The sequence below is a fragment of the Pagrus pagrus genome (genome assembly GCF_965226575.1).
Source record: "Pagrus pagrus genome assembly, chromosome: 14".
In the NCBI taxonomy this organism is placed as follows: Eukaryota; Metazoa; Chordata; class Actinopteri; order Spariformes; family Sparidae; genus Pagrus; species Pagrus pagrus.
This window is the reverse complement of record NC_140198.1, coordinates 13,539,083-13,556,971: the sequence shown is the minus strand read 5'-3', so window position 1 is coordinate 13,556,971 and position 17,889 is coordinate 13,539,083. Positions and strand designations below refer to the sequence as shown.

The 17,889-nt window shown below is 43.6% G+C and overlaps 1 protein-coding gene across 1 annotated transcript in view; it reads right to left on the bottom strand.

Annotated features, from left to right (window-relative positions):
* The window catches only part of lhfpl7 (LHFPL tetraspan subfamily member 7), a 101,135-nt gene extending 85,034 nt beyond the window's left edge, over positions 1-16,101 (bottom strand). Inside the window, exon 1 of the mRNA XM_084373155.1 lies at positions 15,348-16,101. Within this exon, the coding sequence (XP_084229281.1) occupies positions 15,348-15,710 (363 nt within the window). The 5' untranslated portion in view covers positions 15,711-16,101. The remainder of the gene's footprint in view (positions 1-15,347) is intronic.
* Positions 16,102-17,889: the final 1,788 nt, after the last annotated feature.

Sequence of the window (17,889 nt, the reverse complement as noted above, 5' to 3'; positions counted from 1 at the left end):
TCTATAGCAGCATGTTTCTTAACAGCCAGGTAATAATATGGTTTTTAGTCCTTATCCTTTGGTGATTTTTCAACAGCTTTTTAACCGATTCAACTTTCACAGTGCTGCAATTTCCCCAGCGGACTCATTAAAGTTTGTTTTATACCTTCTCAGCTTTTAACTAAATGAACTGCGCTGCCAGTAATAAGGATACAGCGGTCAGAAGGACACGCGGAAACATGATACGAGACGAGCTGCTTGTCGGTGACGTCACAGGTTCAAGAGTTTAAAAACTGCAGCCTAAATGTTTCCAGGCTGACAAGAGGGAAAACGAGAGCAAAGATTTCTCCAGAGAGGATTTACCTGAGCTTTTTCTGCACGGCAAAGCCATTACGTTCAATCATGTTCTCCATTTTCAAAATGACTTTTAAAACAAAAAAGATTTATTTCAGTCTATGAATAGAAGTTGTGTGAATATAAACTGCCTCGGGTACCTGCCAACCTGCCAAGAAACTTCAGTGAGGCTCCGGTCCCAGAACTGCTGGAGAAACACACAAACTGCAGTTCCAGTTTCACATCAGCGCTGCTGCAGGAAGAGGAAATAGATGCACGCTGGTATTATCCCAGAGGAGAATCATCTTTATGAAACCCTCAGGTGGAGCAGCGCAGACAGTGACTCATGTGTAAGAGACTGTTATGGAGGGCTATAGGGCGCAGAGAGAGGCTTCTATTTTAGTCACATTGTTCTGAGAAAACACCTCCCTTTCGAAACTCCATGAAGCACATCTAACAAACAGGGACAATCCAAAACTTTATCAGACGGGCTCATACAATCGGTTCCCGTTATGGATTAATCGGGAATTGCGCGACAAGTGATCAAGTGTCCATCTGGCGGCGCTGAGCACCACCTGCCCACACACGCACACAAACACATTGCAGCTCTACATGACTGATTTCCCTCTGTTTTCCCACAGTGCACAGTTCAGAGCGGGCGGATCACATAGCCTACGTCCTCATCATTATACCTCCTCCTGCCTCCATGTGCCCCCAAACTACAGCATCGGATCGGAGTCATCACACACCCCGCAGGAGGGGAGCGAAGCATCCAAACTGCAAGCGGCAGCAACACTCCTGCTTCTTCTCTCTTCATCTCTCTCAATTAAATTCCCCTGTAAAAGGGTGGAGGGGGTGCACAGGTTGTTGTGCAGGCAGAAACTTCTTAATAGCGCCTCTGCTCTCTCCTCGTTCATAATAGATCACAAAAGCCGATCGGATCAGATAGGAGGATCAAATAGCTAGTCTGAAATGTATGGGATCCCTCAAAGCCTGCTTTAATGATGACATCCTCAGAGTCAGGCCAGAGGTTTTTATTCCACTCCGATAATAAGCTGCTGGTGGTGGTGGTGGGGGCTGACGGGTAGTCAAAAGAGAGCGACCCCAGGCAAAGTTTCCCCTTTCTCTTCTCCCTCAATAGATGCTGTAATTGAATTATAGCCGACTAATACTTTTGTGTCCTCCTCCTCCCCCCTCCCCCCACTGGGATTTGTCTTGTTTTGTCTCTTGGCTTTGAAAGCTAGATGCTAATAAGAAATGGATGTTAAAATGTGGAGCGGAGAGCCGACTGAATTAAGAAGGTTTGATCACGACTACGAACGTATGCTTGGCATCCCAACAAACAGCGGAGCGTAATTGGTGCACAAAAAAGGCCCAATTCAGAAATTAGGGTTGATCTTTTTTACATCAAAAAGCAGAGCACTGCAGGAGGAGAGGGAGCGCAGGGGAGAGTGGGAGATGAGAGGATGGAAGGGATGTGGAGAAGAGTGTGGAGAGAAAAGGGAGGAGCACTTTGCCTTTTCAAAGTGCAAAAGAAATACTGTACTCTCTCTCACGTTGGCTTAATAACACTCCAGCCCACATACTGTACGGCTCCATCTGTAGAGGTCCTGTCAAGCAAGTAGCTGTTTGTCCTTGCTGAAGCTCACTTAGTCCCGTTTGTAAGCAAATAAAATGACTCTTAATCATGAAAAGCACCAACCCACCTACTCAAAGTGTCAGAACTGAGATGAAAAGTAGAATTATTTGAAAAGCATAAGAAAACTGTCACTTTTACACTCTTAACGGTAGAAGTGAATGCAGCATTTGTACAGAATTAGGTTCTCTGTCAAAGCACTACTCGTACGTTATTTGTAGGTGGATAGCTGCGATCTTCTGGATTTTTTCGTTCTCTGAAGCTGTCTGAAAATGTATCTGCAACTCTAAATAATATGTCCTAAAGCCCAACCCTGCAAAAGTGCATTCTTGTTGAGAGTTAGCTGAAATTGTGACCAGGGCATTTCAGGGTAAAACCCACGTAAGAGCTCATTCTCAGATATGAATTCAGCCCGTCCTTATCAAAAAAAATTACCATATAGGTCAATTGTGAAAGCAGCTTATTACGACTCATGCTGATGTTTCTTGTTCGGCGACGACCTCTAATTATTACGGCAGCTGGTGAAGAATTGTAAAAAGTGAGGAAGTGCAAATAGGGATCCAAGCAGCATCTTAGCAAAGTATAGCATGATGACTGGAAACAGGTAATCTGGCTCACTCCAAAGATAACAAAATCTGCCTCCCAGCACCTCGAAAGCTTGCTGATTAACACGTTACATCACGTTCAAATATTAAATTAAATATCTGTTTCCATTAGATTACCTTTAAAAAGAGCCAGGCTTTGTGCTAAGCTAGGCTAATGAACCGCTCGCGTTGACGTTACAACTGATTTGCTTTCTTTCTCGGAGTCTTATGAGACACACCAATGGCCAGGTTAACTCTCGACACATTATTTTTATTTCAAAGTTTTTAAAGATAACTTATTCCAAGATGAACAAATCAACTCTAACTGCAAATTAAGATTTCCCGGATCATTTTAGCCTGCTAACATGTTAACCTGGATTAGTTAAACCACATTTGAGCAACACTGCTGTCAGGTGCACTATTTTTACATCTATTTTTTACATGCATGTAGAAAATGTACCCAAAAAATGACACTTTATTACATTACGGAGATGTCCAGATCAACAAACTGTATCACCATGTGTCGTTTTAAAAGACAGAAATGAGTTGAAGATTCAGAAAATTAATCTTAAAGGGTCGATGACTGAATTTTAGAAGGGGGCATCTTCTAAGCAGAAAGCTACTTTCTACGATCCAGTTGGAACTGGTTGAGAAATCCCAGATGACAGAAAAAAAAGGGGAAATTTAGTTTTTCAGCATTTTGATGTAATATTTATAACTCTTATATATTCACATATTGACATTGGATTAATGGTACAGACCTTCCCCTGGTTTAAAAAGGCAGCTATACAGGGCTAAATTCTAACAGATGGAGAACTAGGAGTGTGTCACGTGCCCCAGCCTCCTCCACCTGTAATAGAGAAGTTTAAGAGAGCGTGTGGGCTCCTGTCCTTCATCTCTCGCACACTCACACACCCTCAAAAAACTCACCCAGCCCAGCTTGCTCTTGCATTTATGCATGATCTGCACTACCGCTGGTCCCAAGTGCACATTTCATAATTCATACATACTGTACTGTAGCAACTGGAAATGCTACTATATCTGCCTCCACCACTCACTCTGCTTCATTTCATCAGCAAGTCAGACTGCTGCTCCATGCCACGCTCAGATTACAGCTTCCTCGCCCCCTAAAATGAACATATGGCTGCAGGGTGCCATTTAGAAAAGTTCCACATTCACATCTTAGTTTGAGAGTCAAACCAGTAACCTCACCTCTCTGGTTTTGTCTCTGGTGTGCTCTTTTTCTCACGAATCAAGAAGAAAGTAGATCGCCACTGGAGGGGTTAATAAGTGTGTTGCCAGGTCTGGATCACAGTTGCATCAGTCTGATAAAGCATCAACCTCATGGCAGAGACAGCATCTCGTGCATGTTAAGGAGCCTGGCCTATCGGGTCTCGGGAAGAGAGTGATGTAACCGGACAACAACATGCTGCTGAGCAGCTTCATCTTAAATGATGACAGTTTATCATTACACAGTGGGTCCCTAATTAGGCTCAGTTCTGTAAATGGCTGTCGCATGCTGGGCCAACACTGATACATGATAAGTGAGGGCAGCTTGCGCTTTCTTTCGCGTGTAAAGGACAAGAAGTCGTATGAATCTTAAAGCACAAAGTAAATGAGTTGTTCCTGTTTTAGCGTGGGTGCATAACAGAGTTTCAAAGGAATAATGGTCAGCAAGGAGCTGCTGTTCTTATTAAAGTCATTACTTACCGGCCCGCTAATGGGAGTAAACACAAAATGCAGGAAACTTATTCTCCTGGCCTTGGAGGGGGTGCATTACATTTATAAGCACAAGCAGTCTTAAAATGGAAAATTTTAATCTGAGATGTTACTGATGCACAAATGTATTCTAAGTCTGCCGTTGCCCATGTCCTGCTGGGTGCTCCCGTATTCATCTTCCCCTTTCATTCGGCTCTCTCTGTGGAGATGCACATTAGCACAGCAGCGCCAAACTCTTCACTGTAACAGAGTGGGAAATGAACTTTTTATTGAGGAATATTTTTATCTCCTTAGCTGTTTTTTTGTGAGTAAGAAAGGGTTGAAACGACTACAGCAAAAAAACTTAGATGATAATAATCCATGCTGTCGTCCATTTATACAACTAAACTACACATCTGTGGCATATTGTTCTGTGAAGATGAAGATCAGGGCCATAAACTGATAAAAAAAACAAAAAACAATGTGACTCAAAGGTCAGATGTGTGGGATTCAGGGGGATCTATTAGCACAAATGGAATACAGTGTTCATAATTATGTTTTCATGAGTTTATAATCACCTGAAATGAACAATTGTAGTGTTTTCATTACACAGAATGAGCCTTTTATATCCACAGAGGGATTGGGTCCTCCTCCGCAGAGTTCGCCACATTGCACCGCCATGTTTCTACAGCAGCCCAGAGCCTACAAACTAAAGACTGGCTCGAGCTCTGGCCTTTCACGCTTTCCGGCAACCTCACCGCTAGATGCCACAGAATCCTACGCACTGGACCTTTAAAGGGGCACTATGTATTTTTGGAGAACAATTTTAATATTTACAATATTAATGAGGTAATAATACAAATTAAGAAATATTTATTTTTTCCTTAACTGAATAAACAAGCTGTTCTCAGAGGAAAATAAGGTCCTCAGAACACTGTTTGACGCTAGGAAGGTGGCAGGGTCCGCCACATATGAACAAAGTAAAACAGTATAAAACTGTGGTGTCCTTTAAGGTCAGTTTGTTTATTCAGTCATGAAAACAAAGGGAGTTTGTTTATTTAGTTTGTTTAGTAATTTAAAAAAATCAATAACTTTCTTTGTTTCTGCTGCTGTAAAGTTTTCTCGTCTGCTTCTATCTAGTTTCAGTGAGCGAGGAGAAAAATCTTTGCCTCGAGTTAGACAGCCAGCTCCCCACAGAAAGATCAGAATCAGATTAGATGCTGCAATTCCCTTCTGACCCCAAATCTAAACTTCTGATGGGAAACACTGGCAGTTCGTGTCCCAACCAGCGGCTAATATTTTTAATGTCTGACATGTCTAAACTGTCTGAGAGCTTATAAGAGTAAGATATTTCAAAGTAGGAATTCTGTGACATTTCCCTTTAAATAGCACAGAATAACTCTGCACACATGGGACTTGTGGATTTTCTTCTCTGAAGCTGAACGTCTCGCTCCGGGATCCGACGGAGAAGTTATGTTTTGGAGCTTGGATCTGGATCCCCAGGAGCTTTGCGTTTTGATGTTGCAGGATTTGTGAGAAGCGAAAAAGTGGAGCAGCGAAAACTGTATCCAGACACGGCGGACTATCACAAAATAGTCGATTCCATAAAACTAGCATCTCCTCCTCTTAAAAACACTTCTTTCCTCTATGGCGTCGGCTTAAAGATGTGACGTGGAGGTGGATTTAGCGTATTAAAGGGTTATTACTGAGCTCTTTTACCTGCAGCCCCTGTGCTCTGACTACTGATGGAGGCCGGCTCGCACGGCTACGACCGACTTCAGTGTATCGAGCCAAGTGAGCCATCATTTATGTTAAAAAATGGAGAAAGGCTCCCTGTTAAATCAATACATAAACTACCCGCAGGATCCACAGTGAAGGCAGTGGATGTGACAGGCCGCTTAACAAATGGACGGCGGCCTCCCGGAGCCCGCTGACTCAGCAGGCTGAAGGGAAACAGCGCCCGGTTCTGCTGCCCCATCTCTCCCCGTCTCCTATCAGTCAGACAGCTCGCTGTGTCTACCTGCGAACTGCTGATCAGAGACTCTTAAATATCGCCAAAGCAAAGAGTATAATTCATAAGAGAGATAAACGCTCGCAGCGTCGACACGTTTGCCGCTGCCAATATTTGAAGAAACATTTCCTGTCCACCGGCGGAGTATATCACTTTTTTGACCATCGGTGGCTTTCATCAAAGCAAGTGTTTTGCTGCGCCCGCTGCCGAGAGAGCATCGAATATCAGATATAAAAAGCGGCAGAAAATGATCATACACTGCAGGTAGCATCCATCCATCAAGGCTGATGAGATCATAAATCCTTCTCCTCCTCAGACAGACTGATTTCCTCCCGACTTCACCGAGATGGGTATAAAATGCAGATCAACATGTCCCCCCCTCTCTCCACCTCCTCCTCCTCCTCCTCCTCTTCCTCATCTCTCTCTGAGGCACCTGTTCTATCCATCATCTGGACAGCTGTTCCTCTGCACTTTCAATTCCTCTCCGGTGTGCAGCGGTGACCTCTCGCCCTGCTCCGCCTGTCGACACACTCTCCCGAAAATCCTATATCCAGGTATTTGAGAGAAAATCTCAAATTGTTGGATTGGATTGAGGGAGGACACACCCCACACTACCCTTTCCTTTAATCATGTGGAAACATTTAGTGGGCGGCTGTCTCAGGTCTTACAGAGGCTCAGCATTTATCGTAGGGTTGGTGGGTCAATCTTCGCCTCCACATGTCAAAGTGTCTTGGAGCGCAATCATGACCCTCATGTCGCTCATGTTAGGAAAAAAACGTACGTGCTTTGAACGAAACATTGTGCTATTTTAAGTTCTTAAAGGTGCAATATGTAAGAATTTTAGTGGAAAACATTCAAAAAATTATCTAAACGATCGACAGAATGTGAAGAAATAACACTTTTGGCTTTATTTTGAAGAGATATCTACTAAAGTTAGCATGCTAACCAGCTAGATCTGGCCTTTCCCGGTTAAAAGCTACCGTGCTAGCAGTGTTAACACCAACACTGCCCCGGTAGTCCATGCTCACTGTCTGAACTTCTAGCTGCATGGCTAACTGAGCTAACTCGCTAACGGCAGCTACAGTTAGGAGCAATTAGCGTTTACTCTGGTAATATGCTGCCCCCTTTTTTGCTTTGAGTATGAATTGACAGGTGGCCAATTCTTACAGATCGCACCTTTAAGTTCTTAAGACCAAAATGTGTACCTTATGTGCTGTATGTATTTGTGAAATCGTGTTGGATATTTGTCAGTGGGCTTCTGTCTGTGCAATAACATCGATGGAACCTTGCTGCTATAAACTGTGCCAGTACCCAACTCCAGCAGGCAAAGCCGTGCGGTCATTAAAGTCGACTGAATTAAATGAAGTACAAATCCGATATTCTCAACATTACTGGCAAACATTTTCTAAAGCCTTTTAAATTGATTACCTCCCTTCCAGGCAGTCGTTGCTTTACATTCTTCTCTAAACAGCATGAAAATCGACTTGCAGGGAGTTGGAGCTTTCCAGAGATGTGAACTAAACTTGCCGTGTTCAAAGACTTGAGAGTGAGATTACAAGAAGAAGAATGGCTTAAATGAGCTCCTGTATGTTGTCATGAATTTAAATGTAGAGGAAAAATGGTACAAAATGGATATGTAAGGATCATTTGGGTGTTTTTTCTGTCCAACATGCCTCTCCAAACCTTAAAATGTTGTAGGTATTTGTAGGTAGCCTATTATGTATGTAAATTAGATGTATTATGTATTTAGCTTGAAGACTGATGCAGGCATGTATGCAGATCAATACAGATACATGATGTTTATGCATAAATACATCAGACATGGTTAAGTTTAACTTCATCCATATTTCTTATGTTATTTTTTTCCTTCTGCTCCTCTGAGACTTAGTCCACACGTACACGGTATTTTTAAAAACACATTTTTTTCCTCCTGGCCAATCAGAACAGAGCCTTTTCATGAGGGGGGCCTAAAAGAGACAAGAGCTGAGAAGTGTATATTTGAGTATAGTTATGTACGAATGCCTTGGGGACCACCTTCCTTTTTTCTTTTTCTTTCTTTTTTGTTAATAATAATAATAATAATAATATTACAGAGCGCTCAGACAGACAGAGTAATAGAGATGCTGCAGCAATGAATGCCATGAGAAAATGATGTGTTTTTTTTTAAAGCATGTTAATTTTTCTAATAGACATCCAGAATGAAAGTATGAACCTGCAAATCAGTATAATTGGAGGCCTTTCAAAAACCCTCTGATCATCAGCCGACTTGGAAGTCTCAGATGTCAGAGCATCCTTGAAGGCACCAGCACGAAGAGCTTTAGGAACAGTCGCTGCTTCAAACTGTATTTCTACATAATAACATACCAACAAAATAAATAAATGACAAGCAGCTAGTATTCACTGCGGTGGATTACCTTTCTCATGCAAGTCTCAAGTACCTGTTTGTTGATTTTCATTGTGTGCTGACACGAACTGAAACCAGTAGCTGCACGGGTGGCAGAAAAATCAATGTGAAAACTCGTTGTGTTCACAACATGTAGTTAATGGCACAATAAGTGCAGAGACACTAGTATGATCCTTTAAGTGCCTTCCACAGACAACAAGCAGAGTATTGATGAGTTTACAAACTGCTCATGTCAGAGGCAGACAACACTGTCTGACATATCAGCACATATATTACACACACACATTGTGTTACATTACAGTGAACATACAGGAGGTTTAGTTCAAACAGGAGGTAAGAAAAAGCAAATCATGGCTTTTGAGCGAGTAAGAACTAGAACCGGGATGCCATCCAAATGGCCCATTCTCACCTAAATCCATCATTGTAAACGTTCCTCTGTATACATACCGCCTACCATTAATTTTGTCACCAGTCAGACAGCGGCCTTGAAGTAAACATGCACTGTATGATAATAAGCCAGCAAACCACATTTCACGCAAGACTTGCTGTCAAAGGACCAAACATCTATCTCTCTTTCCTGTCCCAGCGCCTCCTCCTGCGCCACACTGGTAGCTTTTTGCTACGGGTCTATTTATGTACCTGGTATAAGTCAAGTTGATCAGACAGCCAAATACAAACCACCACTAATTTATATTAGGCCGAGTCTGAGGCCGGGGACGTGTTTGTCTCATAAAGCAGCGGCTGTATGCCGAAAGACGACGCGCTGCTCCGCTCTGCTGTAAAATAGACCAGCCGCCTGAAAAACAACGCGGCGGAAGAGGCGGTAGCAAAACGCGACTCTTGACCTCCCAGTTCTTGCTCGCTCTTCTCGTCCGTGCCGTACTCTTTGCTCTTTTCTTTCGCTCTGTTCGCAGGTAAGTGCACTGACGACAAGAGGCTGGAGTAAAGGTTAGGGGGAGCAAAGTGGGAAATGGGTTGGAGCTGTTAGCCGCAACAAGGTGGAAGTCCTTTTGTGATATCGGCTGAAAGGAAGCGGAGTTCAGTTTGTTCGGGAGTGAGAATATGGATGATGGCTGCTTTGTGCTGTGGATGAGAGCGAAATCACAATCTCTTCTAGGTAGGGTTTTTGGAGGGTAACAACAGAAGGATTTTTATTGAAATGACTCACTGGGTCTACTTCTTTCTCTTCGCTTCTAATGTCCTGCGGCATTCCCTCCCTGAACCCTTAATTACTGCATCAGCGCCGACATGGACAGCCACTGTACATCACATCAATGTCTCTTTTGATCACACTCTGACGGTTGAGAGAGTCTTTTTTGTGTGTGGATCTGCATCAGTCTTTTCATCTCATTGTGTGTGTGTGTGTGTGTGTGTGTGTGTGTGCGTCTCATCACTCTGAGTTGTCTTATCATACTTGCGTGTGCGGTGAACGTGCCTCCGTGGAAAGCACCGTACACGAGGCTAGAAACAGAATGAGGTCGAGCCAGACAAGTCCTCCTTTTGTCTCACATGCAAACTGGGCAGTGAACTCCCCACGGGGGGGGGGGGGGCAGGAGCAATACAACATGTGCATTAGACCCCATAACATCATTTATAACAGGCAGACACACTTCCACACAAATGGCTTTCACCACAGAGGTTCCCCCATTAGCATTACAGGAGAGAGGCTATAAGAGGCGGAGAGGGAGAGAGGAGCTTTACTGCCACAGTAAATCTAAGGAGCAACTCCAGTCTGCATCAAGGACGAATATGACGGCTTTCTGTTCAGCGGAGATTTCACAGCCCTCTGCGAGTCTGTTGAGCCGCTGTATTTGTCAGTAAGTGGAAGGGAACACATTGACTCCCTGGGGAATGTGTGTGTGTGTGTGTGTGTGTGTGTGTGTGTGTGTGTGTGTGTGTGCGCGCCGTGCACCTTCTGGCCCCACGTGGACCGCTCAGAGCAAAGACCCTTCATTCTTTCCTCATGTTGTTCGGAGAGATGAAGGCCAGACCTTGTCCATCATTCTTTTAACAGGCAGCACATGAACTGGTGAATCTGTGTGAACCTGCCGTCCCCTAAGGGCAAACCATCGCATTCATCACACACCTTACGTCTCCTCCCCACATTAATTTATTTTTTGTTTGAAAAAAACTGCAATACCCTACAAAATTGTTGTATTCGCACATGTTTAACTGCATGATTTTATTACCGTACCTAATCTGCAGTAGTTGGGAAATCACAATAAAGTCAGGTTATGATTTTGTTCTTCCCACAACTGTCAAGTTTCTGACGCCCACGTGATTCCTCAAAGGTGTGACTTCAAATGTATCCCAACTTCAGTAAAGTCCAGTGAATAAAGGCAAAACATACTTCAAAAGTGCACAAAGAGCTATCAAATAACAAACCTGAATAAAGGTAAATAGTAAACACACATCTTTTATCTCGCTCTCTGTAGTTGATGTATCAGGAACTGACTTCCAGTTTCTGCATAATTTGATTTTAGTTTATTCTGCAGATAGACTGAAGCCTTAATCTGTTTTGGTTCATTACCTGCTCTACACTGCAGACAGCAACATGAGTAGTGAAACTGCTGCGACCGCAGACCGTGATTTTATTGTACGACCTGTATAATATTCCCTTAGCGAGAGCAGTAAAGTGTAAAATACAGATTACATACTGACATTTAAGATGCTTTAAAAATCATTTCACTATTTGCAATGTTTCATAACAGATTCTTCTGTAAAATAACATGTTAACACACACGGTACACACTAAAACTTATGGCCCTAACATCCTTTTTCTTGTTCATTTTTTCACAGCTGAACTCGACATTAATAAAGGAGGGCAAAGACAAAAGCTGAGTCTCAGCCAGACAAAGGAATCACAAGTGAATTTCATTAAATGAGTTATCTATCTACTTTAAACTAGTTCTGGCTCACTGAGTGGTGAAATGACATTTGGAGCATCGAGCAGACTTTCCGCACCAGTAAGTGTTCTTCATAGGTAGCTGGCAATTAGGCATGGTAAAACATCTCCAGTTAATGTCTATAATTCATCTTTTTAGCGCGCGTGAAAGACAACATGGGCCGATTGTTTTGTCTCATGTGTCGGAGGATTTCAATGGAAGCCAATCACATCCGCTTTTCTACAGTCCGCAATCTCCGCCTTGTCGCGCTGCCATTTTCGGCACAGACGGACAAAAAAGGCGAGGACCGACTCGTTTTCCAATCAGCGTTCCTGGAGCTCGGCCACGACTCATTTAGGGCTACAAGACAACACTGACATTCAGTGGGCACGTACTGTATGAGAACACACATGCCACCGCAGACACAGCAAACACATACAGTGCGATCCAAGAGCACCCAGAAACACCACCTCCTGCGTACACACAGTTGTGTTCGTCGGAGCTGTTGGCTGGTTCCTACAGAGGCCAAGCTAATCCAGCTCCAGTGTTTAGTGCTGTGAAGCAGCTGGAAGCACGTAAACTGTTAACAAGTTCAGGTGAAAACGTTTTCTGGCAGGCGCCCTCTTCCTCCTTCACACTTTACCCAGCAGCAGCTCACCGTGCACCTCCTCCACTGACACGCTCAACCTGGCAACCGCCACCGCACGCTTTCACACTTCCGCTGGCTTCCACACACATGTACGTGCGCTAATATGTGTGTGTACACAAGCATGTTCACGCGCTACTACTGCTCTACATCTGCGCTGATGGAAAATCACACAACCCGGCAGGAGTGAGCAGAAGTAATACAAGGAATAATTTATGTGGAAAACCACGACGCAGAAGAGACGTTTCAAAAGCTTTCCTGTTGCAATCAGATTAGCGTGATGTGCTGCACTGATCAACTGAAAAAAGACACTTTTATGGATTACTGATAATGCTGAGTCACGTTGAAGAGCCATTTTCCAACTTCTAAATAGCATTCAGGTTAAGATCCACGTCCTAAAAATTCAAAGTCTTAAAGGTAATTACATCTTAATTATTAAATTCTTGTTCAGTTAATGTATAATGTATAAAGTGTTACATTGCAATTAGAAAAAAGAAAAACAAAACACAAAGTAATATTACTGGTAATGGAAAAAGAGGGTTAAGTATTTAGAAATATTGCGTCATAGGCTCATGTTTGTTGGCTTCCCTAATTTAAGTCACACAAACTTCTGTGAATGTGTGTACGTGTGTGTGTGCAAGAACATTTTTGTTACCTATTGGGGACCTGGTCAACACATTGTGGGGACCAGTGGTCCTGATGGGGACCAAAGCTCTAACGAGGCAAAATTTCATTTCTGAGGTCCTAGTTAGGTTAGGGGTCGGACGATTTTACGGGCTGATATTGGGCTCTCACAGATATCTTGGTATTGGCGTATATGTTGTCCGATAGGCGCTGATATGAAAACTTTTCTTTTTGTAACAGAACATAATGCAGAAAAAGACGCTTGTGTTAATTTCTCATTATTACATTTACAATGAAGTTTATCGATTTGGACAATAAAGTTTATTTTTAAAATATCCTGCCACCATGACACTGTCACATGCGTTTAATAAACCACACTTGAGGGACTGTTGCAAAAAAAAAAAGTATGCTTATGTATATATTCTGTATGTGTTTAAACAGTGAATAAAGAATATCTGCTGATTTATCAGATTTTTTTACTCCCTAACGGCCCCAAAAATCCAATATCCGTCTGGCTCTAGTCAGGGCTTAGGTGTGTCAAGGCAACGTCCTCACAAGGATAGCTGTACAAACATGTGTGCCTGTGTGGCTAAATGGATGCGGCCGCCCTGCCAGCCCAGTGATGGCCTGCAGCGCTGTCCTCCTGAGCGCCAGCAGCTCGGTCCAAGCAAAAGCTTTTGACAACAAGAAGCGACAACAGAAAAGCCCACAGAAACTACAGCACAAGTAGGCCAGCCTCTGAGGGAGCCTCCTCCTCTCCTGTCCTGTCCTCACCCTGCTCTGGTTCACTCACACAGCCTCCGCAGGGCTCGGCCTGTCTCCGCCACTCTGATGGAGACCACAGAGCTCAACATGCACTGATCTTCTTTTTACCGCTCTGCATTGTTGCCTAAGCACACGCTGGGTGTAGTGCGCAGGTTTGTTTTTCTGTGTGCAGGTTGTTGACAAGTTGAAAATGGAAGGCATCAGCAAAACGATGTGCACATCAGCGAGGAGTGGTGGAGTAATAAAGTGGCTCTGATGAAAACTTAATGGCCCCTTCACCTTTATTAATGGCTGTGGGAGCGGGATCGTGCGCTCGGGTTCACCGCCGTAATAACAAGTGTAGCTCTGCGCAGGAAAGCAGCTCCATCAGGCTCGCACTCACTAACTCACTGAGAGGGAAGCTCATAACGGGGAGGAAGAGACACTAATTGACTCACTGACAACTGGCTAACTAACTACTGGTTTTAGCCAAAGTAGCTTAATGTGCCACACTTTGGTTCAGAAAAGGAAATGCAATTGTTGATCTACCTTCCTATCCGCTCTGTGCAGTTTCACCTGTGCACAGAAATCCAGGCGTTGCATTCTTCCCTCTTTGCGCTGCAATTACACAAGCAGCCACTTATTAATATCTCCCTTTCAAATGCTAATTCTCTTCATACATAAATCATAACTCCAGAGGTGGCGTGTACACTGTAGCAGCCTTTTTTTTAAGTGTGGGGGGGTTGCAAAGCTGGGGGGGTCCAAACAGCCTGCCTGCCTGCGGTAACGAAGGAAATTATCCCTGCTTGCATGAATAGTAAACACCCCAGATACAAGTCTCCGAACAAGGCCAATTGTTTTTGCTCTAACAAGCATTCAAACTCCCACAGCGTCAACCGCTGCAAAGCTTTTCCACCACTTTCCAAACTTCCCCAAAGTCAAGCCGATCCACGCTGTGCGTCATCAGACGCTCGCCCGCCAACGTTCCATTCGGTGAGTGCGATTGTCGTTGGGTGTAATTGCACAGGTGTTTCCACCACAGGTGGGGAGATTGAATTGTGAGGTCCGAAAACCAACCGCTCGCACACTCCCTCGCCGGGTTCAATTTGACAAAAGAGAGTCGAAATTGAAATCCCCGCTGGTTGGGGAGCCCCGATCGGTGAGCGAGCCTGCCAACCCCGGTGCCACTTTCGCAGCTTTGATGTGTGTCTGCCACGCTGTGCTGCAGATGCTGCTCTGCACGATCCACCCCCGGATCAATGAATCATTTCTCCTGACTGGAAAAACGCACGGCGTCGGTCCAAATGTGTTTCGGCGAAAAGTGAGGAGCGTCTGTGCCGTGGTGATTATCTTGTTGTGTCAGTCAGTCAGTCAGTCTGCTGTCAGACATGCAGTGTGGCGTGTGCGAGAGTTTCATCAGGAGGTGTCAGTGAACCCTGGGAAGCAAGCACTGCAGCTTTTGTCATCTGCCATCAGGATTTCTTAAATATGTGAAAAATCAAATGAGGTTCTGCACATAGAATGGAATAATGAGTGTTACAGATGATCTTAGTGGGAATTTAAAAGATAAATGGCTTCTTATGTATGCACAATCAACTTCTTTGATGAAATGACTGTAATCAAGAGCAGTTTTCTCATCAGGTGTAATTTTCTTGATTAAAGGCAGTAATTAGGCTTTGGAGGCTGAATGATTTATTAATTTTGCTCCTTTCATTCTGGATCCCTTCCCACTTGCTGCCCCGCAAGCTCTCACCCACCCACCCACCCCACATGTGACTGACATGGGTGTGTGTGGTGACCTACCTGCCAGGAGCTGGAGGGGATCTCTGCGAATTTGCCCAGTCCCCCGAAGGTGTAGCACCGGTACATGTGATCCAGAGACTCCGAGCAGTGCCACAGCAAGCCGAAGCTGACGGAGTCCTTGTTGTTGTTGTGATGGTGGTGATGGTGGTGGTGATTGTTCCTCAGCTGGTCCTTAACAATCCAGGCAGGAGATATGAAGCTGAAACTGCACACGGCGACCAGAGCGGAGGAGAGGAGCACCCAGAAGCAGCCCACACAGCTGAACATGGTGGCAGCGTGGGGCAGAAAGCCCGGAGACAGACCCAGCTCGATCCCAAACCCGGCTTCTTCTTCTTTCTTCTCCCGGCCCAGGAGCGAATGCATTTGGAGCTCACACCTTCAAGAGCAGGACTTCAACTTCAGCCCCTCTGACATCAGCAGATAAATCACTGGACATCCGCAGGGGCAGTGTCCAGAACATCTGCTCTGGACGTCCAACACACATGAGCTGGGGAGGGGGGGAGTGATGGTGGTACAATAAAGTCAAGTCACCCGCGCCTCCACTCAGCCTGGAGACAAGCCAAGATGTGACACGAGATGTTTGTCACACCCAAACCTGGGTGCGCAGCGGTCATAGCAGAGCAGGTGGAGGAGCAGTTTCCCTCGGAGCCACCAACACACGCACGAGCAGTCCCGGAGCCGCCGCTCAGCTCCGCTCCCGTCAGCACACTCACTGCCTCCACACGGACCGCAGCGCACTTTGCGTCTCGGGGAGAGTGCGTCTGGACACCGTCAAGCTCGCGAGGGTTAAGATGGCTACTTCCGGGTGTGATTTTCAAAGTGAAGTGCTCAGAGAGGAGGCGCGGCGAGGTGCCGCGTTCACCTGTGAGCCTTCACAGCTGAACGAGGAATGAGTTTTAAATAGTTGTAACTGCAGTTCAAGAAGAAAAAAAACATATAAACTTAAAAACTTAGATAGAGAGAATGTATATATTCCCATGATAAATCATAATTATGCAATATAAAGTCAAAATGATGAGAAAAAAAGTACTAACTATAAATGTTGACTCATATTTGTGACTTTTTAACTAATAATTATTACTTTTTATTCTCATAATTGTTACGTTTTAACTAATAATTACCTTCATAACTAATAATGATGACCTTTTTTATTGCTAATTCTGACTTTTTAACTAATGTTCATGACTTTTTAATTAATAAAAATGACTTTTAATCTCAAAATTATGACCTTTTAACAAATAATTGACTCATAATTTTACCTTTTTATTTCACGAGGTTGATCATTCTGACTTTTCAATCACATAGGCTACGTATGATTCTCAATCTCAAGATTTTGAATTATGACTTACCATGACATTTTTTGTCATCAAGTCCAGTTTTCATCTTTAACTGGCAGAAAATGTTTCTATAAAAAGTTTGTGCTCTTTCAATTCTGATTCTCTTTTTTGTATGTGTTCCCAACTGTATGGCAGCGCAGTGCTAATTTTTAAAGTACTATTTTATGATCAAATATTATCCTCTATTTTGTTTTAAGTGAATTATTGCGTTCTGTCTTTGTTTTTATGTTCACTCTTCGTCTTTTTTAAGAACCACGTGATGCTGGTAATTTCTTTGTTGTAAAGCACTTTGAGCTGCATTGTCTGCATTGAAGGTGCTATACAATAACGTTTATTATTATTAAATCACCAGAGTACCCATTTAAAATATAATTCACTTGATATCATAGAAACAAAGATTGACACACCACATACTAAATCAACAGGAACAACAACTGCCCACATTGGGACAGAACGTGGCCCAGATGTGGCTCTCATCTGGATCTGTGGGACTCAGGTTGGGTCATGGCTGTTATTCTGTGCAGCATGCGATAGAAGACAGAGGGAGATATGTGGGCACCTTACTGAATGTTTTTTAATTGTGTGATCACTCTATAAAGCCTAAAGCCTGGCGAGATTTGTACAGACATATTTCATCAAAACTGACTGAAAAACATCTTCATGTATTTTGGGTCGGCATTAAATGACATTGCATGGTGTAATAATATATTACACCCCAGTCAACATCGACAAGTTTAAACAAGTTGATAACACATTATCCAGGTAGACCAGCAGGTTGTGACACCCACCCACAACAACAACACAACCTTAGTGGTTGCAGCACATAGACTTGCTCGGGAATGTGGAGAATGCACCAGTGAATGTTGACACTAAAGTTTGGTCAAGTACGTAATTGGTGGGAAATAAGAGGCTTGTGGCAAGAAATCCAGAGCTTATTTTTTTTATCCATACTTTTATTGTGAAGACCACAAGCACGCTTCCTGTGTTTTGCATACTGACTCTGTTGAACTTGACAGAACAGGCGTCTGGCCGCAGGTAGTATCTAAATGCACCTTTCCTTTCACTTTCTTAACGCCCAGTGTTTATTGATAGTGGCGTTCATAAAGACAGGAAAAACACGACTGTAATAAAAACAGTATATGACTTTATTCATTTAACGTTTTTAATCTCAATTAAATACTATTCTCCGCCAAACAAAATACTTT